The 26,345-nt window shown below is 38.1% G+C and overlaps 1 protein-coding gene across 1 annotated transcript in view; it reads left to right on the top strand.

The window, feature by feature from the left end:
* The window catches only part of DNAH11 (dynein axonemal heavy chain 11), a 389,834-nt gene that overhangs the window by 70,415 nt on the left and 293,074 nt on the right, over positions 1–26,345 (top strand). The window contains exons 19-28 of the mRNA XM_053553503.1: positions 7,990–8,106; positions 8,208–8,294; positions 15,033–15,191; positions 16,108–16,191; positions 17,606–17,764; positions 20,413–20,535; positions 21,212–21,334; positions 23,023–23,247; positions 24,529–24,620; positions 26,167–26,293. Of these exons, the coding sequence (XP_053409478.1) occupies positions 7,990–8,106; positions 8,208–8,294; positions 15,033–15,191; positions 16,108–16,191; positions 17,606–17,764; positions 20,413–20,535; positions 21,212–21,334; positions 23,023–23,247; positions 24,529–24,620; positions 26,167–26,293 (1,296 nt within the window). The remainder of the gene's footprint in view (positions 1–7,989; positions 8,107–8,207; positions 8,295–15,032; positions 15,192–16,107; positions 16,192–17,605; positions 17,765–20,412; positions 20,536–21,211; positions 21,335–23,022; positions 23,248–24,528; positions 24,621–26,166; positions 26,294–26,345) is intronic.

Here is a 26,345-nt window from a genome sequence, read left to right as displayed (position 1 = left end):
TCTGAATTCCATTTGCCTGAAAAATTGTCTTCCAACCCTTGACTCGGAGTTTTAATTTGTCTTTTGAAGCCAGGTGTGTTTCTTGCAGACAGCAAATGGATAGCTTGTGTTTTTTAATCCCATCAGCCAATCTATGTCTCTTCAGTGGGGAATTCAAGCCATTAACATTTATTGAGATAATTGATAAGTGTGGTAGTATTCTATTTATCTTATTTTGTGAGAGTCCATTGCTTAGTTTTATCTTTTGCGTCAGTGTGGAGGTTAGGTTCTGTCCTTTAATTTCTGAGTTCTTACTTTGCTGCTGATCCATTGTGATGGTCAGTGTGTAGAATAGGTTGAAGTATTTCCTATAGAGCTGGTCTTGTTGTGGTGAATTTCCTCAATGTTTGTATATCCGTAAATGATTTGATTTCTCCATCAATTTTAAAGCTTAGCTTAGCAGGGTACAGAATTCTGGGCTGGAAATTGTTCTGTTTAAGTAGATTAAAGGTAGATGACCATTGTCTTCTTGCTTGGAAAGTTTCATTAGAGAAGTCTGTGGTCACTCTGATGGATTTTCCCTGTAGGTCAACTGGCGCTTTCTCCTGGCAGCTTGCAGAATCTTTTCTTTTGTCTTGACTTTGGATAGGTTCATCACAATGTGTCTTGGAGAAGCTGGGTTAGAGTTGAGGCGACCTGGGGTCCGATATCCCTCTGAAAGCAGTGTGTCAGAATCTTTGGTGATATTTGGGAAGTTTTCTTTTATAATATTCTCTAGTATGGCTTCCATTCCTCTGGGGCATTCTTCTTTCCCTTCTGGGATTCCTATAACTCGTATGTTGGAATGCTTCATAAAGTCCCATAATTCTGACAGTGAACGTTCTGCTTTCTCTCTCTTCTTTTCTGCCTCTTTTACTATCTGAGTTATCTCAAGAACTTTGTCTTCTACCTCTGAAATTCTTTCTTCTGCATGGTCTAACCTGTTGCTGATACTTTCCATTGCATCTTTAAGTTCCCTAATTGACTGCTTCAGTTCCTTCAGCTCTGCTATATCCTTTTTATATTCTTCATATCGTTCCTCTCTTATTTGATTCTGTTTTTAGATTTCCTTTTGGTTATTTTCCACTTTATTAGCCATTTCCTTCATTATTTCCATCATTTCCTTCATTGTTTTTATCATGTGTATTCCAAATTCCCTTTCTGCCGTTCCTAACATTTCTTTTTAGGTGGAATCCTCTGCAGTAGCTACCTCATGGTCCCTTGTTGGGGTTGTTCTGGACTGGTTCTTCGTGTTGCCTGGAGTTTTCTGCTGATTCTTCCTCACAAGTAGTTTCTTTTATCTGTTTCCTTGCCCTAATTTTCCTTTCACTTCCTCTTTCTCTTTAAGTTCCCGTGCCTGTGGACTAAGATTTCGATGAGATTTCTCATCCTTCTGGTACACGACAGAAGGATGAGAAGGTTGAAGAGCAAGAGGGGATGAAAGAAAGAAGGAAAGAACAAAAAGAAAATAGAGAAAGGATAGGCAGTGGGTAAAAGGAATATTGATGAAAAGAAGAGAGCCATAGAAAGAGGGAGACAGAGCAAGATAGGTGTACAGTAGGGTACTTTGACACAACCTTCAAAAACCCCAACTCTGGGGGTGCCCAGTTGGGTGCTTTCCTTGAGGTCAGCAGCTCTTTGCTAACCTGATCAGACACAGTACCCCACCTCCGCCAAGTAGAGAGGAAAGACAAAAATGCTATAAATCAAACCAAAACAAGCAAATAGAAAACTTTATGGGATAAAATTGGGTGAAAAAACAAATAATAGGGCTAGAAACACTAGCAAAAATGAATTTCTAGTTATTGAAAAAGGCAGCAATTGGAAATTATATTTAAACTAGAAAAATGCAGAAAGAAAAGAAAAATCTGTTCGGAAAAGTTTGAAATTAAAAAACAAGACAATAACAGCAACATCAAAATAAACAAAAAACAAACAACAACAACAAAAAACAAAAACAAAGCAGTATATATATCTTGTTGAATTTTGTCTGTGCAACAGGTGGTCTTCTGTGGTATGAGATGTTAATCATAATGCTGATATGACTGGAGGCCTCCACTGATTTCTCAAATCCCACAGGGTAGACACCCTATGTCTCTCTTCAGCCCTCTTAAAAGGCACTTAAACTTCTAAACTTGCTAAGCAGAAGCTTTCCCAGGAAAGTGCTTGTCGCTGGAATCACTGCTGAAGTGGCTATCCACTTACCCAGTGTGCCAAAACTGGTCTCACTCTGTCCCTGAGGATTAGGGCTGTAAGGCGGTTCAGTCCCTGCCTTTAGGCTGCTCAGTCACTAGGTTACTAGCTCCTGCCTGATCCCTGCTCTGCAACCCTCTGCAAACCTTGCTGGGCCAGTTCTCTCTCAATGACTTCCTACCACCCACAGCCAAACACTATTAGGTCTGTCCGGCTCAGCGGCTCAGCCTGGGGCCCTAGCCAAAGCCCAAAGTTCTCTGCACTCCTGCTCAAGTTCTCCCCAAGGCAGTTCAACTGAGTGCCACGTCCAAAAACACCAAAACAGTTCACAGGTAAGGCCTTTCCGGTTTGCAGTCTTGCTGCTACTGTACTTACAGCTGTCAGAGGGATTAGACCGATTGAACACATGTGACCACATGCCAGTTTTCCACTGTTTTTGTCCTCCTCTTAGGGTCCAGAAGTCTCTCACTGACTCCCTGTATCCTCATAGGGATGATTATAGGCAGATCCCACCAGCCTGGGATGCCTGGAGTCTTATCTCCCCAGACTCACAGTGCCCAGATGCAAGGAAGCTGTTACTCGGCCGCCATCTTGCTCTCTCCTACCCAGAACGTTTTTATGCCCTCCTCCCGTTTCTATGCTCTGGAAGGATTTGGTGGCTGCTGTGTGCCAAATGAAGAACAAAGTATTTTTAATTATAACTGAAAATTATAAGAGATCTCACAATTGAGGCTCTTGTCCTATGCCCATGTTTTTGTTCTGGATATTTCATATGAATAGAACTATATAGTTTGTGATCTACTGGGCCTGGCTTCTTCCCCTTTGCATGATGTTTCCGAGGGTTATTCAGATGGGAGCATGTATCAGTACTTCATTCTATTTTATGGCTGAGTAATATTTCCTTGCATATATGGAGTACAATTTGTTTATCCCTTCATCTGTTGATGGACATTTGGTTTGTTTCTATCTTTTGACTATTGTGAATTATGCTGCTGTGAATTGGTGTATAAGCATTTGTTTGAGTACCTGTGTTCAATTCTTTCTGGTATATACTTAGGAGCAGAATTGCTGGGTCGTTTGGTAATTGTGTATTTAACTTTTTGAGCAAGTGCCATGGTGTTTTTCACAGTGGCTGTTTTGTTTTGTATTCTCGCATTTTGTTCTGTGAGGACTAAATGCAGCAATGTATTTACAATCGCTCTCTGGACTAGGAAGACCAGAAAGAATGCCTGTAGATGAATTGTTAAGTTCTATTTAAGCATAAAACTGTCCTAAGACACAGAGGGGGGTGACAAGCTGTGGATAGATAGACGAGAGATGAAATAGTTAAAATAGGACCAACCATAAATATTTTTTTATTTTTAGAAAGATTTAGATACTCCTTGCATCAGATCTTGGACCTTACAATCTTTCTTGTAGAGAAACTAGTCATAATGCAAGTAATCAATGAAGGGATTTGGCCATGGCCTGCAGAATTTGTGTCATACAAATTTGTTTAACTTCTCTAGGTTATAGTAGTATTAAAAACACTAGGCTTTCCAATATTTCAAAAGCAAGACACACTTTCAGCTATGGGTGCATCACTATGTTAGCATTTTAGGCTGGTCCAGAGGAAAGATAAGATTCATAGGCAGTACATGTTGCTTGTGAAGAGTGACAGGGCCCCGATTTTATTTTAATTAAAACAACTTGTAGCAGTTACTCTCAGTTTCTCTTTTTATTTCGGGCAGTCGTAACATTTTTCAAATGTTGTCTATACTTAGTTTTGTGCTTGAAATAAACCCTGAGATGTGGCTGTGCATACTAAGAGTTGAAGCTTTATTTCCTCAAAGTCATGGGCATTTACCACCTGCAAGATGGTCTGTCTCTTGAGGCAGCATCTTTTCAGTCTTTTGCCTCTTTCCATTTCTTTTACCCATTCTAATTCAGTTCTTGTTATTTCTTACCTCAGCCATGACAGCAGCTTCCTAATTCACCTCATTCCTCTTTGCATTCCATCTACAGTATACTACTCTGAAGTGGAATTAAAGTAATAATCTACTGATCTTATCAGTTTCTTCCCTGCTCAGAAACTTCACTGCCCCAGCTTTGTGAATACTATCCGATTTCCATTAGAGCCCACACTTTTACCCTGTGATATCTTGTCATTGTACCTTGCTGTATCTCAAAGGAACTCTCCTGATTTCTGCCTAGTGAGACCTAACAATTCCTGTCAGTCTCAGATTCCACCTTAGCTCCTCCTTGAGTGTATCGTATCTGTTAGACTTTGGAGATCACCTGATCTGTTGGATTTCAAGAAAATATATTTTTATGAAGCGGAAGATTATTTGGAGTCCCCAAATATAAAGCAGGTTGCTATGTTTGAAGAGGGTTAAGAGACTTGAGCCCAGTGATATGACTCTCTCTGGCTCCCCAGCCACAGCCACCAAAGGAACTCCACATAGTGGTAGAACCTCCATAGTGGACCAACCCTACACTGACCACTTCCTTAAGTCAACCTAGTGTTCATAGACCACACATGCACCACATGTACATATCAGTACAGTAGACCTGGCTCCTTATGTTGACGCCTCTGTATGTTGACCCCTTGGAGCAGGGGTCCTCAAACTTTTTAAACAGGGGGCCAGTTCACTGTCTCTCAGACCACTGGAGGGCCGGACTATAGTTTTTAAAAAAAAAAAAAAACTATGAACAAATTCCTATGCACACTGCACATATCTTATTTTGAAGTAAAAAAACAAAACAGGAACAAATACAATCACACCATCACATGTGGCCCGCGGGCCGTAGTTTGTAGGCTAAATTACAGAGATTCTACTATTTAGATTGTATGGAGTGGGATTGGAAATGCAAGGTGAGACTCTCTCTGCACAGATGAGAATGCAGAGTTTTGATGAGGAGGACAAAGGAGTTCAGAGTTTGCTGAACTGGTTTAGCATTCCTGTTGTGACACTGTGTAGTCTCCCAACTGTTTTGATTCCATAACCTGCAGACTTCCTGATGGAAGTCAACACATTCTGTCCTGTAGAATAGTTATTGTTTGTGTCACAATTACTGTGACAGATTATAAAACAATTTAAGTCAAAGAATGTGTTTTACCTTTGTAGCACCACCTACCCCCACCCACCCCCACCCCCACTGCACGCACAGTATTTATCCTTAGCACAGTAGACTCTTCATAACTGGCAGTTACTGAATAATTCATCAAATATTTAAAATGTATTGAGGGTTACAAAATAGTTCTTAGAACCTTTGATTTTTGCACATCAGCTACACAAGTAGAGTCCTATCACTCTGTGTCATTTTGGATGACAAAAACAATTTCAGTATCCCAGGACATGACCCAAAGAAACAATGCTTCGTTAGTCTGGACACAAGGAATGCTTTTCAGTGGTAATTATGTATAACCAGTACTCTTCAAAGAAAATGACTGGATTTGTCCTATTTGCATAGTAGACAGAGAGCACAGAGTTGGGTTGGTACCTGAACTATTTATTGGTTCTTTTGTCTTACATCAAATAGGAATTAACCTTCCCTTCCCTTTGCCTCTTCTCCCTTCAAAAATCTTAGTCACCTTTTCTTGCTTATACATTTGAGTTCTCTGTGGATTCTGGTTATTAAACCTTTGTCGGAGACATAACCTGCAAATATCTTCTCCCATTCTGAGGGCTGTCTGCTTGCTTTACTTACTGTGTTTTTGGCTGTGCAGAAGCTTTTTAGTTTGCTCAGGTTCTAGTAGTGTATTTTTGAAGCTGCTTCAATTGCCCGGGGGGTCCTCCTCATAAAATGCTCGCCCAGACTGATTTCTTCAAGGGTTTTCCCTGCACTCTCTTCTAGTATTTTTATAGTTTCATGTCTTAAGTTTAAATCTTTAATCCAGTGAGAGTCTATCTTAGTTAAAGGTGAAAGGTGTGGGTCCAGTTTCAGTCTTCTACAGGTTGCCAGCCAGTTCACCCAGCACCATTTGTTAAATAGGGAATCTTTTCCCCACTGAATGTTTTTAATTGGCTTGTTAAAGATCAAATAACAGTAAGTAGCTGGGTTAATCTCTTGGTTCTCTATTCTGTCCATACATCTACCTCTCTGTTTTGTGCCAGTACCATGCTGTTTTGATCACTATTGATTTATATAATAGTCTGAGTGATCCCATTGCAGGCTGGGCAAGGGACTTGAAGAGAAAATTTTCTCAAGAAGACAGGCACACAGCCTACAGACATATGAAAAAATGCTCATCATCCTTAATCATCAGAGAAATGCAAATCAAAACTACTTTGAGATATCATCTAACTCCAGTCAGATTAGCCCATATCACAAATTCTCAAGACCAGATATGTTGGCGTGGATGTGGAGAAAAGGGAACACTTCTACACTGCTGGTGGGAATGCAAATTAATACATTCCTTTTGGAAAGATGTTTGGAGAACACTTAGAGATCTAAAAATAGATCTGCCATTCAATCCTATAATTCCTCTACTAGATATATACCCAGAAGACCAAAAATCACATTATAATAAAGATATTTGTACCAGAATGTTTATTGCAGCCCAATTCATAATTGCTAAGTCATGGAAAAAGCCCAAGTGCTCATCGATCCACGAATGGATTAATAAATTATGGTATATGTACACCATGGAATATTATGCAGCCTTAAAGAAAGATGGAGACTTTACCTCTTTCATGTTTACATGGATGGAGCTGGAACATCTTCTTCTTAGTAAAGTATTTGAAGAATGGAAGAAAAAGTACCCAATGTACTCAGCCCTACTATGAAACTAATTTATGGCTTTCACATGAAAGCTATAACCCAGTTACAACCTTAGAATAGGGGGAAAGGGGAGAGGGAGGGGAGGGAGGGGGAAGGATGGGCGGAGTGAGGGTGATTGGTGGGATAGCACCTGCGGTGCATCTTACAAGGGTACATGTGAATCTTAGTAAATGTAGAATGTAAATGTCTTTTTTTTTTTTATTGTGGGTTTTTTTTTTTTTTTTTTTTTTGCCGTTTTGGCCAGGGCTGGGCTTGAACCCGCCACCCTCGGTATATGGGGTCAGTGCCCTACTCACTGAGCCACAGGCGCCTCCCCAGAATGTAAATGTCTTAACACAATAACTAAGAAAATGCCAGGAAGGCTATGTTAACCAGTGTGATGAAAATGTGCCAAACGGTCTATAAAACCAGTGCATGGTGCCCCATGATCGCATTAATGTACACAGCTATGATTTAATAAAAAAAAAGAAAGTGGAAAAAAAATCTTAGTCATCTAAAATAAACCCAACCTCAATGCTTAAACTCTCCATCAAGAAAGATAGAGCTTTCAAGCTAGAGAAAAGCAGAGGGTGAAATTGATTCTCAACCTCATCTTTGCTCCGTCAGAGTCAGAGCATCTGTTGTCACTTGCTAAATTGTTAAACGTGGCTGGCTTCCATTCCATTTATTCAAGATCAGCACTGTTATTTCCAGAGCACTTGAATTTTATTCTCACAAAGCAAAACAATTTGGAAACTTGTGTTTATTGTAAAGAGATTTCCACTGGTTCTGAGATGGGAACAATTCTATACATGCTTGGGTGATCTAAACCCATAAGTGCCAGTGGGCCAGCCTGTCCTTTCGCCCTGCCTCTAACCCTTTTAATTACTTTCATCTTTTTTTTTTTTTAAATCAATTCCTTATATGAGAATACAATAATGTCATGGGTTAGAATAAACACATTAAAATTATTTGATCCTATAGGGTTGATTTAGAAATCGAAGTAATTTCCCATTTGCATCTTTGTTTTTATAGGAATTACCTGAAAGATGGGAAACTACCAAAAAGATTGCAGCAACTGTCAGACATGAAGTTTCACCTCTCCAAAATGCAGAAGTCACTCTTATAAGGAAAAAATGCGTTTTGTTTGATGTGAGTTACCAAGTTTTTCTTTGTTCGTTTTTAAGGAAGCTTTTACAAGGATAATCGAAGCTTATTTAAGATTCACTTTCTATTTTTTTTTCCCTCATCAGAGAAAGCAGGCAGAGTTCAGAGAGAGATTCAGATGCTATGCTCCTCTTGGATTTAATGCAGAAAATCCATACACAGTGCTTGATAAGGTAATACAGATCTCAAGTATCTTATGTGCGTTACAGTGAGTAATTTACAAATGAGTTTAAACATCAAGATATTGCTATATTTTGCCAGTTTTGCCATTAGTTATAGGAATTGAGAGCTATTTAAAACCTTGTTATAAGGAATTTTCCCCAACTAAATTGTTTTCAATCATGTCTTCCAAAACCACCATCACCATCAAAGTAATCATACCAGTGAAAATAGCAACTATTCCACCTGCTGGCTTTTAAGCACTTATTGTATATGTCAAGAATTTTGTTAAGCTTATTATTTACATTATCTCTTTGAGTTCTTACAGTGTCCTATGATATGGTTTCTACTCACCATATTTCAGATAAACAAACCCATGTAATTAATTTGTTGCAGGCTCCAGAGTTAGTAAGTGACAGATTAAACTTCTTGCTTTCTGGGTGGCGCCTGTGGCTCAAGGAGTAGGGCACTGGTCCCATATGCCGGAGGTGGCAGGTTCAAACCTAGCCCCGGCCAAAAAACCACAAAAAAAAAACCAAAAAAAACTTCTTTCTTTCTTTTTTTTTTTTTTTTTTTACAATTATTTCAGTACATTATGGAGTATGTTTGTTTTGGTTACATAGTTTGCATTTATAAATTTTAAGTCACAGTTATAGGTGTGCCCTTCACCCAGATGTAATGAAGCCATTCAAAGTACCTGATGGGTGGATTTTGCTTCCCTATGGGCATGTAGGTGTTGGTCAACTAGTTCCAATTTAGTATTGACTACATGTGGTGTTGGTTTTTCCATTCTTGGTGATACCTCACTTAGAAGAATGGTCTCTAGTTCCATTCAGGTTGTTATGAAAGATACCAGGTCACCATCTTTTTTTAAATGTCTGAGTAGTCCTCTATGGTATACATATACCACATTTTGTTAACTCATTTATGTATGGATGAGCATTGGATTCTTTCCACATCCCTGTGAATGTGAATTGTGTTGCTATGAACATTTAAGTGCAAGAGTCTAAATTTTTTCATCAGAAATTTATCTACTGCTTCCCATGTAATACTTTTGCTAGTAACTTTCAACCCCCGGGAGGAAAGTTCATAACTTATTTTTAACTTTGGACATGAATATTATTGAGGCGTTTAATCCTAGTTTATAATCAACAGCTATACTAGAGTTGACTATAAGAATGAATATAGTGGGCAAATAATCCAAAATAGTAACTAATTCATAGACGACTTAAAAAGATGTCTTAAACTTTTATTAGAAAAATAGTGTCATCTTCTGGGAACTCAACCTAGCAGCTGAAATAAGAAATGATTTTGTAAAGTTTAGACTCAGGAGCTGGGTATCTTTCTAGGTTCTTCATCTGGGCTGGCATCCTGATTTTACTTGGTGCTAGAGACAGTCTTTATTCCTCAGATTCCTTAGTCTTTATTCCTTAGAGTGGTATACGACCTGCAGCTGACATGGCCCTTCCCTCTTTTTCCAAATTTCAGATTGAATTTAGGTTTAATTGCTTTAAACATATTCAGAAAACACCATTCTCTAGCATCAAAGGTCTTCTTTTTCACTTGGTGGAGGAAAATTGGTTAATGTATTCATTGAATAGGGAGTAGATTAGAATATGCTAATGGACTTGGTGGGTTTTTTTGTTTTGTTTTGTTTTTTAGATTATATCTAAATTGCACGTGGTCTGAACAGATTGTGGATGGGAAAAGTTTTCACTTGACTAACCAACATGCTGTATGTAAACATTTACTACAGTTATTTATTGAATCCTGCCATTTTCATGCTCTACCATAGCAGCATGTAATTACATGCTTAAAAGTCAGAGATGCTTATGCTGATACCTGCAAAGGTTATTTTGAAAATAGTAGGGCAGGGTTAACTTTTTCTTAAAGGCATTTTCTTGGTGTGCTTGTTCAACATGCACGTCTAATGTTTTCTAATTAGACTCAATAAAAGACATTTGTATTCTTGTTCTGGGGGGCTGGTGTGGCAGATCTGAGGAGGCAAGGCACCTTACTCCACAGGAAAGAGCACTGACCTTCCAGGAAGTCAGTGAATCTCTCCATTTTTAATGGGATTCCTTGGTCAAGTGTCACTGTTTCTTCATAGCCAAAGGTACAATAACAATTGAATAATGGAATTAGCATAAGTAATAGGAAAAATTATTAGAAAAAGAAAATAGATGTTAGTTTTGGAGAATGTGGTAGACTAGACATTTTGAAAAGCTGTCTTTTATAAAGCATGCTGAATACATATTCAGAAATGTGCAATTTTAAATCTGTCACTGAGCTTCCCTCCCCCAACCCCAAATAAGAGAAATCTCTAAAGGGCAGGGAAAAAATAGCATATTTGAAAGCAGGATGGAAAGCAGAGGCAAATATGGAAGTCTGTGCTGTTGTAGGTGCTGATAAAAATACCTGAGGTCTAGAAGTTTGAGATTAACTCTTTCATGGGGTGGTAGGAGATGCTCTTTAAGAGGTGATGAATGGGCTGTGAAAGTTTGTAGCCTGCAAAGGGAGCCTGTGGGATGTCTTGTTGGTGCTTCTAAGGGTAAAAAAGAGGAAAAGACTCTTCTGGGAATTTGTAAACACAGGCCTGTTCTTACAAGGGTCTATAGTTCAATTTTGTGCCACCTCTACGGTTAAGGAATTTCTAGGCCAGTAAATTGAAATGGTCACAAGTAGCTCTTTTTAGCACCTAGAAGAAGCAAACATAAATAATTCCTCAAAATGCTCTCATTCCAGTCTCCTTAGAGGCCCCACAGATTAAGTTCAATCAAATATGAATTCTCAATAGAACAATCAGTAAACATACCATCATGTGTAGAGTCAGTAGAAAGAAACCACAGATATAGACCCATATAAAGCTTCCTATATCAGTGGATGATATACTCCAGATTCTATCAGGTAAAATTATATTTCCATAGCAAGAGTGAAATAAAGATGTTTCAGGTAACAAGAACTCAATGTATTTACTATGAACAAATCCTAACGAAAATAAGTTCTTGTGCATGTTCTGTAAGAAAAGAAAGAATCAACAAAGCCAAATATGGTTCTTAGAAAAGAACCATAAACCTTTGGTGGAATGGTTAAGGTAAAAGAAGATAGCAAAGGGTGGCACCTGTGGCTCAGTCGGTAAGGCACCGGCCCCATATACCAAGGGTGGCGGGTTCAAACCCAGCCCCGGCTGAACTGCAACAAAAAAATAGCCGGGCGTTGTGGCGGGCGCCTGTAGTCCCAGCTACTCGGGAGGCTGAGGCAAGAGAATCGCGTAAGCCCAAGAGTTAGAGGTTGCTGTGAGCCGTGTGACGCCACGGCACTCTACCCAAGGGCGGTACAGTGAGACTCTGTCTCTACAAAAAAAAAAAGAAGAAGATAGCAAAATTAACAGTCTGAGGAATGAAATAGGGAGTGATCTAACAGCAGAAATTCCAAAGAACATAGAGTACAATTAATAAACCTGAAAACTTAAAATGGATAACTTTTTAGAAAACTATAATTTATAAATACTGTCTGAAGAAATAGTAAACCTGAATAGTACCATAATAATTAAATATTAGCCGGTTGTAAAATAAAAAGAAAATAACCAGTAGTTTAAAAAGAAAAGATCTTCCAACAGAGACTAATGGGCCCTAAATTCCAAGAAGCTTTCAAAACACATATCTTCATATTCCAAGAACCAGAATAAGAATGAATGCTCGAAAATTATTCTTTGAAGCGTGGCTAAGTTTTACAAAAGGACAGTAAGAGAAAGGAAATATTGCAGGTCGTCTTTCTCAAGTACATGAGATGCAAATGTACTAAAGAAAACAATCAAATTATACTGCTTTATCAACAAGTTGGGTTCATTCTAGGAGAACAAGTTTGACTTACCATTAGAAAAATCAATTAATATCATTTATCACATAATAGATTAAGAAGAGAAAATCATATCATCTCAAGAAATGCCAGAAAATCTTTAGATATCATTCTTCATTCATGGTAGAAACTCTTTTTTTAAAAAAAATTTTAGAATATTAGGGGGCACACATGTTTTATTTACACATTTTGTTTTTGTACAGATCGAGTCAAAGTTGTAAGTGTGCCCTTTACCCGGATATTATGCACTGTACCTAATAGGTGTGAATCCTCCTCCTCCCTCCCTACAGATTAGTTTTCGTTGAGAATTACTTCCATATCATGATAGAAACTCTGTAAAGACATTCTCAACCTATTAAAGGATAACAAAACTCTAAGTAAAACATTCTACACTAGGGAACATGAATTTAGGAGAAGCTTATCTGACTGCCAGAAGTAGAATAAATTATAGTATATTCATATAATGTAGTACTATATGGTAGTGGAAATGAGTGAACTTGACATACATAATCATAAATATATGGGTGTATTTCAAAAATATTAACTGAAAGGTCTGAATACATGCTCCTATTATACAACCATACACATTTCAAAACATAAATTTAGCTATTTTATCACTTAGGGATATATATATATATATATAGCAAACATATTATAAAAATTAGGAGACTTAAATAGAAATTTAGGTTTGGTTAAATTTGTTATAAAAAGGAAAAGAATGAAATTGAGAAAGGTATTATAAGTTGTTAATATTTTGTAAGCTGGATGGGGCCCACACATATATAAATATCCTTTCCTATGTATACAAATTTTCATAATAAAATTGGTAAAAAAATAAGTCAAAGAATTGCAATTCTTATTTATAAAGGTATAACTTGTGAGAATGAAAACAGGATGGTAACATTTTTTATAATGCTTATACAGTACAAAATTAAGAGAGTTGGGTTGGGGAGGTGTTGGTCAAAGGATATAAAAATTTCACGTAAGAGGAATAAGTTCAAAAGATCTATCATATAGCGTGATGACTATAGTTAATATATTGTACAATGTGTTGTATTTTGAAAATCACTGTGTAAGTTTTAAGTGTTCTTGCCACAAAAAAAGATATGAGGTAATGAAGTATGTGAGGTAAGGCATATGTTAATTAACTCAATTGAGCTATTCCACATGTATATATATATACTTCAAATGATGCTGTATACAATAAATATATTCAATTTTTACTTGTCAATTTTTAGAAAGAGTCGAAGATTGATGGAACACAGAAGGATTGAGTATTTAATGTTAAAAAGAAAATCAAAGGAACTAAAATAATATAATTGTTGGATATGGGGAGAAGGATGGGAGAAGAAATAAAGTGGGAAAACAAAGTCAAATCCTTCTTTTGCAAAGCCAGTCACTTAGTACAGTATCTAAACTCGATCAGTCTGGAAAGAGCAGCTTGAGCATAGAATTGAGAGTTACAGACACAGTGCCCAGAAGACATGGAGAGAGAACCCAGGGGGTGACTTTCTTGCCTTCGAAGCTTTTCTGAATGCCTTGAACCTTTACTGTAGGAGGCACCCGTGAGAAATACCTTGGCAATAAGGGATTTAATTCAATACATCATTGAACATCATTGGTCTCTCATGCAAGAGCACGAGAGCACATAGGACCATGTGAGGAGAGCATCACATTATTGCATAGCAGTCTCCACACCTGTGGTGTATTACTTCTATAAATAACCCCAGGAAAAGCTGGTGGGGTATAGGCAGAGTAAGACTGACAGACTGCTGCTGAGATGCTCCCTGCTACTAATGTTGACCGTGACTTCTGAGGTGCTTCAGCACCCGAGACCTGAATGAGACCTAGCTGGAGAAAGCTAGTGCAGCAGTCTGCATCCAGACTGTCTCGAGGGCCAGCCGGAGACCCAGCATCCCAGCTCCGATGAGGCCCTGGTTCGGGGCACCCCAGATGGGACCAGACACTTTACCATATAAATAAAGTATACTTTGTTAATAAAATGAGTTAGCTTATATTTGGTCTACAATGTAAGCTATTCTATTAATACACAGATGGGCTGGTAGCTGAGCCTTGGTAAAGATGATCATACGAAATTTTCATTCTAGGCATTGTTTTTTAGCTCCAGTGTTTTATTTCATGAATTTCCTTGAGTATATTTGATACTTTAAAAATCTCTAGGCTTGGGCAGCACCTGTGGCTCAGGGGGTAGGGTGCCGGCCCCATATACCAAGGGTGGCGGGTTCAGACGTGGCCCCGGCCAAACTGCAACAACAGAAAAAAAAAAAAAATAGCCGGGCGTTGTGGTGGTGCCTGTAGTTCCAGCTACTAGGGAGGCTGAGGCAAGAGAATTGCCTAAGCCCAGGAGTTGGAGGTTGCTGTGAGCAGTGATGCCACAGCACTCTACTGAGGGTGAAAGAGTGAGACTCTGTCTCTTAAAAAAAAAAAAAATCTATAGGCTTTTTTTTTTAATTCTGAAGGTTTTTTTTAAAAAATGAAGTGATTATTAAAAGGTAATTTATTCTTAAGCAGAAGTTTCTAGAGCCTCACTTTTTGCTTCTCAGCAGAGGCTCCAGTTGAACAATGAAAATCAAGAGGAAAAATTATATTCATAAAAATCTGACAGCAAAGGAAATTTTGCTGAAATACGGGCATAGGGAGAGTATTGGTACCGTTATTGTATTTGTTAATAGTCTATTCTCACTTTCTGAGCAGCCCTGAGTTTGCTCATCTAGAGACTTCTACGTTTTGCAAATAATTTGATTGCAGTTTTTTTTTTTTTAATTTTCTTTTTAAAATCAAGGTGTGAAACGCTGAGACAGCTGGAGCTGGAGAGCTGTGTGGCTTCTCCTTCTCTGGCAGTTTGTGGGCAGATGTGCTCATTTTCTCCTCAGGCAAATCAAGAGCTCGAGGCGTTAGAAGAAGAAATGTTGCAAATGCAAGAATCTACTCATCTTTTTGAAGTGGCTCTCCCAGAATACAAGCAAATGAAGCAGTGTCACAAAGAAATAAAACTGCTCAAGGGACTCTGGGATGTCATTATTTACGTCAGAGTAAGATGTGCTTTCTGGAAGCATGCCTTTTTTTTTCTTTTAGTAGTTCTTTGGTATAAATATGTAATTTTTAGAGACTATGTCTTCTATTTGTGTTTTATAATGTCTTGAAGTATGTGGAGATTATATTTCTTCCCTGTGCCTAGATTTGGAGCTTATATATCTGTTAGTAGAAGATTCTTCCCTGAATGTCAGTTGTTTTTGTTTTTGGTTCAGGGCGAAATGTTGTATAATGAACTGACTGCTTCAAATACTTTTGAGGGATTGTAGAATATATGAATATGTATTACATATATAAGAATAACCTGTGCATACCATCTCATGTACACACCGTGTTCATATTTATGTGTGTGCATGTATCCCCCTACTAAAATGGATTTGTATGTGGTTAATTAAATTAAAAAGTGGAGAAATCAGGTCTAGAGAACAGCGTGTTTCACAACATATATTATACATAATTTTCTTAAGTTAGTTGGGAGCCATATAGAAATATATTAACAAGATTACAAAATATGGTCAAGAAATGGTTAATGAGAGTTTGGTTTACAACAGATAAGGGTAGTCTTGTAAAAGCTCATTTTATGTGTAGAATTATAAAAGTCTGTTACTTAATAGTAATATACTTACCAATTTGTCCAAAGTACACAGGATTAAGTGATAATGATGGTGTGTGTAAGGAATTTATCATTGCTACTAGAAATTGATGTATCACAGTGTTTTAGCCTTAAGCTTGACATGTTCTGACAACTTTTTTGTTTTGGTGATAGGGAAGTTTTGACAAGTGCAGTTAATATTTTAAAAATTGACTTTCCACAGGATGATGGAGTCACTGTGTATCATCAGTTTATATATTTTGCTGCAGAGACTTGCTTTCACCAAATGTTGTTGACACTTTTATCTGCTCGTGCATTTTCAGAGAAGCATTGATAATTGGACTAAAACCCAGTGGAGACAGATTAATGTGGAACAGATGGATGCAGAACTCAGAAGGTTTGCCAAGGCGAGTTCCATAACTGTCTGCTATAGCGATTTATCTTCCCCAGCACCACCTCCTTCCATCTTCCCTAACCCAGTATCTGGTGTGTGGGGCTGCGTGTCCTTATTTACTTCTAACAGAATGATATCAGACGGTATTTTTTCACTCTTAGCCAGTTGCTCTCCTAATCAAGCCTGCCTTTCTGTGAATGAGTTGATAAAAGCATATTAGGGCTAATGAATTTAAGAGAAGACACTCTATCATGAGCTTCCAACAACTGTCTAGAGTGGAGAGAAAGATTATCAGTGTTTATGCAAGTTTTATATCCTTCCATAGCAATCATAAGCATTTTGTATGTGGAAAAAGTACTTTTTGGTTCTGGAATTTGGGGGCAACTCATAGGAGTGTGCCACTTCTGGGTTTACATGGAGTATTGCCTTGGTTCAATTATTCCAGTTTCCCAAGCAGGCTCAATATACACAGAACTGAGCTTGCTTGACTTTAGCTTTGAAACCTACTCTCCATAGCCACATTTTCTCTGAGCAGAGTGGAATATCTTTGTATAAAAACAAAGCACATAGCAGTGAAAGGCAGTTAAAAAGTGGCAAGGACTTTGGATTTCATCCCCCCACCCCGAAAATTCTTGTACCTGATTCAGACTTGTGGGTACCTCCTACCATATAATTCCAGTACCCAAGACCCTAACTGGTAGGTCTCTTGATTCTTTTGGATGTCATGGGGCCGCTGTACCTCACTCTGTGTGCACCCTACTTACCTTCTCTACCATTGGTTACCTCATTTCAGAGTGACAACTTGACCAAATACTATTTTATTATTGTTTTTCTTAAACAATTGTCAGTGTCCTTTACTTTGAGCTAAGATTTAGTTGTTTTGTTACGGGTTTTCTCATTCATAATTGTGGATGTTTTTTCATGGGCCAAGAAGGTGGCCAAGTTAAGGATGCTATTGACATCTTAAAATCATGAAATATTTAAGTTCCATCGAATAGACACTCAAAGGTAACCAACATTTCAAGGCTACTATATAAATGAGTCAGATGTTCAAAGGGGGTTTTAGTAATCTAGATAACAATCTGTTTTCTCTCATGTTTCTAGAGGAAACATCCTTCTTTGCATGTGTCCTGTGAACTCTGTTACTTATCTACATTTACTATCCTGTGGATTTCCTTATAGGACATTGAGTTAGATCTTGTGAATAATGCACCAGTGTATGCCAGTGGCTTGTACATAGTGGACTCATAATACACAACTGAGTGGATCCCTTTTCATTTCTCTGGTTTTGGTCCTTAGCTGGGGATTTAAATTCTTTCACTCTTTCTTCACTCAGGTGTGGGGAAATGTGTATTTCTTCCAAAGGAGGCAAATTATATAATGTATCATTATATCTAGGGAGCTGGGTTTTTCCCACTTTTCTTTAGGAAATCTGGTCACTAGACAAGGAAGTCCGTGTCTGGGAAGCATATGCAGGCCTGGCAGGCATGGTGAAGGACATGACCACCTCCCTGAGAGCCGTCACAGAGTTGCAGAACCCTGCCCTCAGGGACAGGCATTGGCGCCAGCTGATGAAGACTGTTGGGGTCAGTATCCTGGGTCTCTTTAATTGAATATTTTTGTGACTGTAAAGCGTCATTCCTTGGTTCCCATTGTTTGGAATGGAGTGGAATTTGCGATGAGATCTCTTGCCAAATGCAAGAGCTCAAACTTTTGGAGAGAGGACCAGTGAACTGCACACCTGAATTCCCTGCTCACTCCCGTTTTATCTTTTACTGGCTATGTGACCTCAAGCAGTCACTTAAACTTTCTCATCTGAGTTTTCCTTAATAATGAGAGGGCTCTTTTAAGGAGCAAGTGAGATAATATGAAAGCATTTTATAGAGCACCAAATGCCTGCAAAGAATCTTTCTTATTGTGGAGAGGATCTGAAAGTATAAAAGTAAATTTGGGGAGAGTCGAATTCAGAAATTGTGATTTCTTTGCCCACATAATTTATTTCATAATGGCATCTTTTTGGATGGTCTTTTGATGGTTTCAATGTTATTGCAAGACATAAAATGGTTTCTCCTTTGTCCAAAGTTCTCTTTTCTTGCCTTTTAATACCTATTGTAAAGAAAATGCATCAACCTTAAACTTTATTTTTCAAGGAAAGTGACCTTTATGAATTTAAAATATGTGAAAGGAAGCTGTGTGTGTGTGTATGTGTGTGTTGCATTTGTTTTTCTTTAGGCAAACCGAGATCTTGAGGGACATGCCATGAAAAGATGCTGTCAGGATGTGAAGGCGAGTTTGCGGGGTGGGGAGACAGTCCCAGGCAGCCCGGGAAAGTGGAGGCAGCCTGGGCTTTATGGTTCAGCCCTCACAGCAGCTCTGGGATCTTGGGCAAGTTACCAGCTTGGGACACCTCAGCTGACCCTCTGTTAAATAAAAATAAAATAAAAATAATGCTTCCCATGCAGACTTGGTGAACGAATCAGTGTTGCACACACATACAGAGTAGTATACCGCATAACAACATTTCGGTTGGTGAACCAGGCCACATATATGCCCTTGGTGGCTCTGTAAGATTATAATGCTGTATTTTTACTGTACCTTTTTAATGTTTTGGTATGTTTAGATACACAAATACTTACCATTGCCTACAGTGTTCAATAACATGTGTACATTTGTAGCCCGGGAGCAGTAGGCTATAACATATAGCCTAGCAGTGAGGTGGGCTGTGCCATCTAGATTTGTGTAGGTACATTCTATGATATTTGTAAGATGACAAGATCACATCACAATTGTTTCTCAGAATGTATCTCCATCATTATGTGACACATACTGCATATAAAGGACCTGGTGTGTAATAAGTACTCAATAACAGGTTCCTGAAGCTGTCATTATTATAATAATGTTTCGCAGAGTCTTTAGATATTATATGTTCAGACTTTTTGTAATGGACTGATTTGTTAGTTCAGAAAATATTCATTGAATCTTTGAGTATGTATTAAGTAGAGTGTGTGCCCAGCTCTCCAACCCCTCCTCTTATTTCTACCAGTGAGATTTGCTTCCCCCACAGTCTCAGCTTGCCTGTGATTTTGCCTTTCTGGAAGGTAGAAGGGTCATCTACTCTGGTAGAGAATGTTGGGAAAAGATATCTTCCTCTAGGACGTCCCCAGAACAGTAGGACAGAGGCTGGATTCAGTTTCCGTTTGTCACCTGGGCTAGCATCCATGTTCAGCACTCCAATCGCACAAGTCATCAGAGCAGCCCTGTGGCACAGCCCTACTCATTCTTTCTCTAAGGACAGACCTGGCTCCTTGACTCCCATCAGCTCTGGAAAGAGGTCAAAACTGATGCCAAGATAGGCTGACCTTGTTTGCCCAGGATTTTCCGTGTTCAGGTTTTAGCACCAAAAGTCTTTTATCTTAAAACCCCCTTTGTCTTGGGTAAACTGGGATGTTTGGTCCCTCTGTGTAGAGAGGTGGATGGTGCTAAGGAATGTTAGAGAGTAAGGGAGCCAGAGAAGGATGCAGAGTCCAAGAAGCAGAGTTTGCATATTCTTAGCAGAAGCAGGAAAGAAAATGGCATTCATGCAACTGCATGGCAGATCAGCTCTCCATCTACACAAGACATGAGGGAGCTGGGAGCTTCTAAGAACAAAATACTGGAGTGGGATGGGATGAGTCAATATGATGAGGAGGAAATAAACGTGAATTGCTTTTCACATAGTAAATATGAATCATGACACTGTGAGTAAGAGCAGTTTTTGGCAAGGAACTTAGATTAAATTAGTGATAAAACTAGGTTAAATCTCAGAAGCAACTGGGAATTATGTTCAGTGAATAAGGTTTGTTAGGAATAAAAGACAAATGAGCTACTACCTGATTCCTGGGATTTCAACCAAATTATAATAAATGAACAATGAGATTCTCTTTAAAAGTGGATTTTGTGGGGAAAGGAGATAAAAAACATGCTGACAAGGGAAGGACATGAAACAAAAGGGAATAGTGTGGTATGAACATGGCTATACGTCGATGCTTGCTTCCAGCGGATGATGCCTCAGTAATTGTGAGCTAAAAAGGAATGTCTTGGACTGTCCCCACCTTTGAGAGCTAGAGCTGTACTCAGCATCTAGCTGTACTCAGCATCTAGTATATTTTAGGTACAATTCATTTCTCTAGCCATTAGGCAAAAGGAACCATTTACATATGTGGAATACAAAGTCTACCTTTTCCCCCCTAAGCAGGTCAAGTTTTCAATAAGTGAAGCCACAACTTTGGCAGATTTATTAGCACTGCAGTTGCACAGAGTGGAAGATGATGTCCAAAGGATTGTGGACAAAGCTGTGAAAGAACTGGGGACTGAGAAGGTAGTGTCCTCGGGGCTGATTTGGGGTGTTAGTGTAGAAACTGACCAGAGAGGTCCTCTTGATGCCCTGGGGCTGTGGGGTTCACAAGTCCTAGTAGATTCTTTGCTGCTTGTTATGTATGTGAGTTGTAGTAAATTGTTGAACAGGAGGGTGGCCCTGTTGATGATGATGATGACAGAAAACATTGTGCCCTTCACTTTGTAGCAAGTACCGTGCTACCTGTTTTATTTGTATTAACTCATTTACTCCTCTAAGTAATGTTATTATCCCTATTTTACAAATGGGGAAACTGAGGTATGGAGAGGTAATTAACTTACTGAAATTCACACAGGGAACTAAGAGTCACATTCAGGGTACTACCTATCTCATGCTAGCTGATGTCAATATCATATCTACCAAACCTTTAGATAATTGTCCCTTCCTACTCTCAAATTATGTTTTGGTGAAGAATATAGAATTCAGATTCAATAGAGGTTTGATATTAGTATGGTAAAATTCATTCCCCAAACCTCATCACCATGTATGATTTGGAGAAAAAAGAGGCCAATAATAGTTAATATCTGTCTGCCTTTTTGGAAAGTAAAAAAAAAAAAAATTTAAAAATTTTGTATAATAACGTAGAAAGTTGATCTTAAACATTTGTGCATATAACTTAATTTATACTGTTGATTACTAGGTAATTACTGAAATCAGTCAGACCTGGGCGACCATGGAGTTCTCTTATGAAGTTCACTATCGAACAGGCATTCCGTTACTGAAGTCTGATGAACAACTTTTTGAAACTCTAGAGCACAACCAAGTAAGATGGATATTTTTATTCTAGATTTTAAATTTTATTTTTTTAATTCACAAATAATAATTGTACATATTTATAGGGTACAGTGTGATGTTTTGATAATAGGTTTATAATATGGAATGATTAAATCAGGCTAATTAGCAAATCCATCACCTCCTGTACTTATTTTTTTGTGGTGAAAACATTTGAAATCTACCCTTTTAGCAATTTTGAAATATACAATACATTATTATTTATTATAGTACCATTCTGTGCAATAGACGATTAGCACTTCCTCCTCCTAACTGCAACTTTGTACCTTTGATCAACATCTCTTGCTCCACATCCCCCGCACACCCACACCGCCCTGGTCTCTGGTAGCCGCCATTCTCCTCTCTATGTGAGTTCAACTTTCTTAGATTCCACAGACAAGTGAGATTATGCCATATTTGACTTTCTGTGCCTGGCTTATTTCATCTGGCATAATGTCCTCCTGGTTCATCCATGTTGTCACAAATGACAATATTTCCACCTTTTAAAAAGGGAATAGTATTTCATTATGTATTTACCTTTTATCATTCATCCGATGATGGACACCTAGGTTGTTTCCCTGTCTTAGCTATTGTGAATAATGCTGCACTTAACATGGGCATACAGATACCTCTTCAGCAAACTAATTTCATATCATTTTGATATATGCTTAGAAGTGGGAATACTGTGTCATATGGTAGTTCTACTTTGGTTTTCTGAAAAGCTTCCATACTGTTTTCCATAATGGCCATATTAATTTACATTCCCACCAACAGCATATGAGGGTTCCCTTTTCCCCACATCCTTGCCAACACTTGTAATGTTATATCGTTTTGATACTAACCATGCAAAATGGTGTGCAAGTAATGGTTTTTTTCCCCCTAAATAAAAGTCAAATGTATTAAATGCCTAGAGTGGAGAAGAATGAGGCACAGAATTTCTTTTTTTTTTTGGTGAATGTGGTGTTTTATTGTACGATCTGTGCATTTTATTCTTTTCAAAAAACATATGCTTGAGAATATATGATATTTAAATTATACATCAAAAGATTGAGAAAATAACCACATTATAAACAATGTTCTTTTATATTGCTGATTTTTATATAGTTGATTTGAGGCACAGAATTTCTACTTTGTGACTTTCTGAGATTTCAGTGTCTGAGAATGGTTAGATATAGCCAGACTGCGTGGCATTAAAGCAAGCCCTGGTGGTTGCAGAGTTTACCAGTAACCTGAAAAGGGAGGAAATGGAAGCTTGAGGCTTAGCAGACTGTAGAGAAGTTTGCTTTATTGGGGGGGATTAGAACATGCATGCAACCTTAGAATGATTAATAGGGAGCAGGGGGGAGACTGATGAAAGAACATAATTTAATTCCTAAAACTACACCCCTGTGCATAATATTTTTTCTGGCCTGCAATGAATGTATGGTCGTCTTGTAGAAGATGTTAAATTCAGCAGCTTATATTTATCTTTTTTCTTTGGGGAAAAAAATGTTAAAGATGAATATTTTCTGCTATTCATTCACTCATTTAGCAAAAATTCTCTGAATGCCTATTCCAGGTATGACATACATGCTAGGTTCAAGAATTCAGCTGGAAACCGAGTAGGTGTGGTGCCTCCTTCAAAGCACTCTCAGGCTACTAAATTTAGCTGCCACTTAAAATTCTTTGCCTTTATTTTAGGTTCAGTTGCAGACTCTTCTTCAAAGCAAATATGTGGAATATTTCATTGAACAAGTCTTAAGCTGGCAAAATAAGTTAAACGTAGCAGATTCAGTCATCTTTACTTGGCTGGAAGTCCAGCGAACTTGGTCTCATCTGGAAAGTATTTTTGTTTGTTCAGAAGATATTCGAATCCAGCTTGTGAAAGATGCCAGAAGATTTGATGGTGTGGATGCAGAATTTAAGGTTTGTCAGAGACAGGCTATATTCGATTCTGGCAAAGTTTTGTAAAGAAAGATGACGTGGCGTATCATATGTCTAAAAGTGAATATGTTTCTATATTTCCATGAGTAGGAGTAAGAGAAGTTTTTCTGTAAAGGGCAGGTACTAAATACTTCAGATTTTGCAGATAACGCCGCCTTTGTGACACTGACTCAGTGCTGCTTCCATGCCACGAAAAGAGATGGTCACGGCTATGTGCTAATAAAACTTTATAGACACTGAAATTTGGATTCCACTTAATCTTCAAATGTCATAAAATGCTTCTTTTGATTTTTTTTTAACCATTTAAAATGTAAAAATTATTTTTAGCCTCTGGGTCATACAAAAACAGTGAGCCATATTTGTTCCATGTGCCATAAATGGCTAACCCCTGCAGGGAGATAAGTAAATAGATTTATCTTCCTAAGTAAAAGACTGAGAAAGAGCAAAGCGTAACAAATAATATGACCAGTTTGGTTTTTCTTTTCCATAAGAACCACAGACAGCACATGGAGATGTGTACACAGTAATGATAACTGACAGCCTTCTAGTAAACAATAGTAGTATACTTCTCTTGTAACAATAGGGATTGTTTTCTTCTTTCTATCTAAAGCAGCACCCCCTGAGAAATTTGGGTTAGTTTAACTTTCTTTTATGGTTTGGGATTCATTCAGGGTACAGAAGAATTAGGTTACACTGATTGCATTTGTTAGGTAAAGTCCCTCTTATAATTGTGTCCCTCCCCCAAGAGGTGTGCCCTACACTGTGACCCCCAACCCCTCCTTCCTCTCTCTCCCTGCTCCCACATTGATTCATTTAACTTTTGAGGAGGAATAAAACAGTTTGCCTCTCCCTAGTTTTTACTGAGAAATACTTAGGATTCAGGAGTGGGGGGCACATGCTCCCTTGTGTTATCCCTCTTCTCCCTCCTTCTCTCTCTCTCTCTCTCCCTACCACCCCCCCGCCCACTCTTCCTTTTCTTTTCCTTCTTTTGTTTGATTTAGAAGATTGAAAATCTGTGTGGGCCTGAAACAATGGTAATGCCCATCATGTTTCTTTTGATAAGAATTATGTGATTATACATTAATTTTTATTTTAAAGTCCCAAAGCAAAAATGAATGAATGTAGTGATGGGCATTTCTGGAAGTCTCCCTGACCTTGCTCCCTTGTTGCTTTTTGTTCTTCATTCTTTGGTCTTCAAAATGGATTAAAAATTTAGAAAAGAAATCTGTAATATCAATGGCTTCATATTATACTTTTATACAGGAGTTAATGTTGAAGACTGCCAAAGTAAAAAATGTTTTAGAAGCAACGTGCAGACCTAATCTTTATGAAAAGCTTAAAGATTTACAGTACAGGTAAGAATAAAGTGATCAGTTTGCTATAATTTTCTGAAATTTTTTTTACATAATGAATAGTATTTAGGACTGTGTTATTGTAGGAGCAATCTCTTCTAAAGTATTTTATAATTTTGCCTATAATTGTTTAGTTGCCTTTTACATATTAGGTGGTGCATACATACTTTGATTTCATTTAAATAAACACAAATATATTTCTGTTTTCAGAAAGTAATATTGTAATAGTAAAATCAGAATATCTGTCAAGAGAATTGACATGATTAATCAATTCTTTTATCAAACCATCCTGCAAATACTGATCAGGTACCTACTGTATGATAAGACCTAGGATTGCACTCAGTTATTTTAATTATTTAGCTTGTATATAGTTCTATTTTTTTAGAAATTATCTTTAGAGAACAGATTAGCACTTTTAAAATCCCTTGTATATAGTTGTTTCTTTTTTTTTTTTTAAGAAATTATCCTTAGAGAACATATTAGCACTTTTGAAATCCTTGCCCTAAGAGCCACTTGTAAAGTAATTTTCACATATAATTCTACAACAGTTAGTGGTCTTAAGAATATTCTGGCTTTTGATGAAAAATGGGCATATTAGGAGGTGCCTGTAGCTCAGTGGGTAGGGCGCCGGCCACATACACCGAGGCTGGCAGGTTCTAACCCAGCCCGGGCCAGCTAAAGCAACAATGACAACTACAACAACAACAACAAAAATAGCCAGGGCATCGTGGAGGGCGCCTGTAGTCCCAGCTACTTGGGAAGCTGAGGCAAGATAATTGCTTAAGCCCAAGAGTTTGAGGTTGCTGTGAGCTGTGATGCCACGGCACTCTACCCAGGGTGATAGCTTGAAACTCTGTCTCAAAAAAAAAAAAAAAAGAAAGAAAGAAAAGAAAAAGGGCAGATCAGCTACTGAAATGAGAGACGTGTGTGAAATTGCCGTCGCGGTTTGTCATAGGTAAGACAAATAAGGTCAAATATGTATTACATAAGTGAAAGTATTTCACAGTCTAACAGTTTTTTGGTGATTACAAAAGATACACATCTATAGAGGAGAATGATTTCTATTTAGGCAGTGATCTTTGGGGCTTCTAGGGCTCTGTCTTGGGGTCACGTTTGCTCCACTAAGGACAATGAAGCGGAATTGCTTCTGGATCTCGGGACTCCTCGGAAGAGCTAAGCTGGGTGTAGGCACTTGTGTTTTATGGACAATGAGAGCAAAAGAGAAGACCCTCACCCAGTTACAGCTTGTTAAGGTACTTTGCACTCGTCTTGCTGATTAGGAATGTCCTTAAGAAAAATGAGGAGACATATAAACCTAAGTCTGATCTGTGTTTAGCCAACTAATGGGGAGTATGTAAACATCTGTCTCCTCCTTCTTATTATGACTTGCGTATTAGTTGTAAGCAAGATGATGGTGGCAGAGGGAAGAAGGTGGGCTACAGTGAGTTTACCATGACGAATGGACAGGAGACAGGAGCTGGTTATGTTTGTTGAGGTTTTAATGACTGAAAGGACAAACTGTGCTTAAGGAGATTTTTCGTTCATATAGGCTTTCCCTTTGTGAAAAAGCTCTTGCTGAGTACCTGGAAACCAAGCGTGTCACTTTTCCTCGCTTCTATTTCATCTCTTCGGCTGATTTACTTGACATTCTTTCAAAGGGAGCTCAGCCTAAACAGGTAATATTTTTTTGAAAGTCTCGTATTATGCTGTTAGCTAAGAAATGTCACA

This window comes from Nycticebus coucang, chromosome 11, assembly GCF_027406575.1.
Source record: "Nycticebus coucang isolate mNycCou1 chromosome 11, mNycCou1.pri, whole genome shotgun sequence".
NCBI classification, from domain to species: domain Eukaryota; kingdom Metazoa; phylum Chordata; class Mammalia; order Primates; family Lorisidae; genus Nycticebus; species Nycticebus coucang.
Note: the sequence above shows the minus strand (reverse complement) of the source record. Positions and strands in the feature narration are given on the sequence as shown.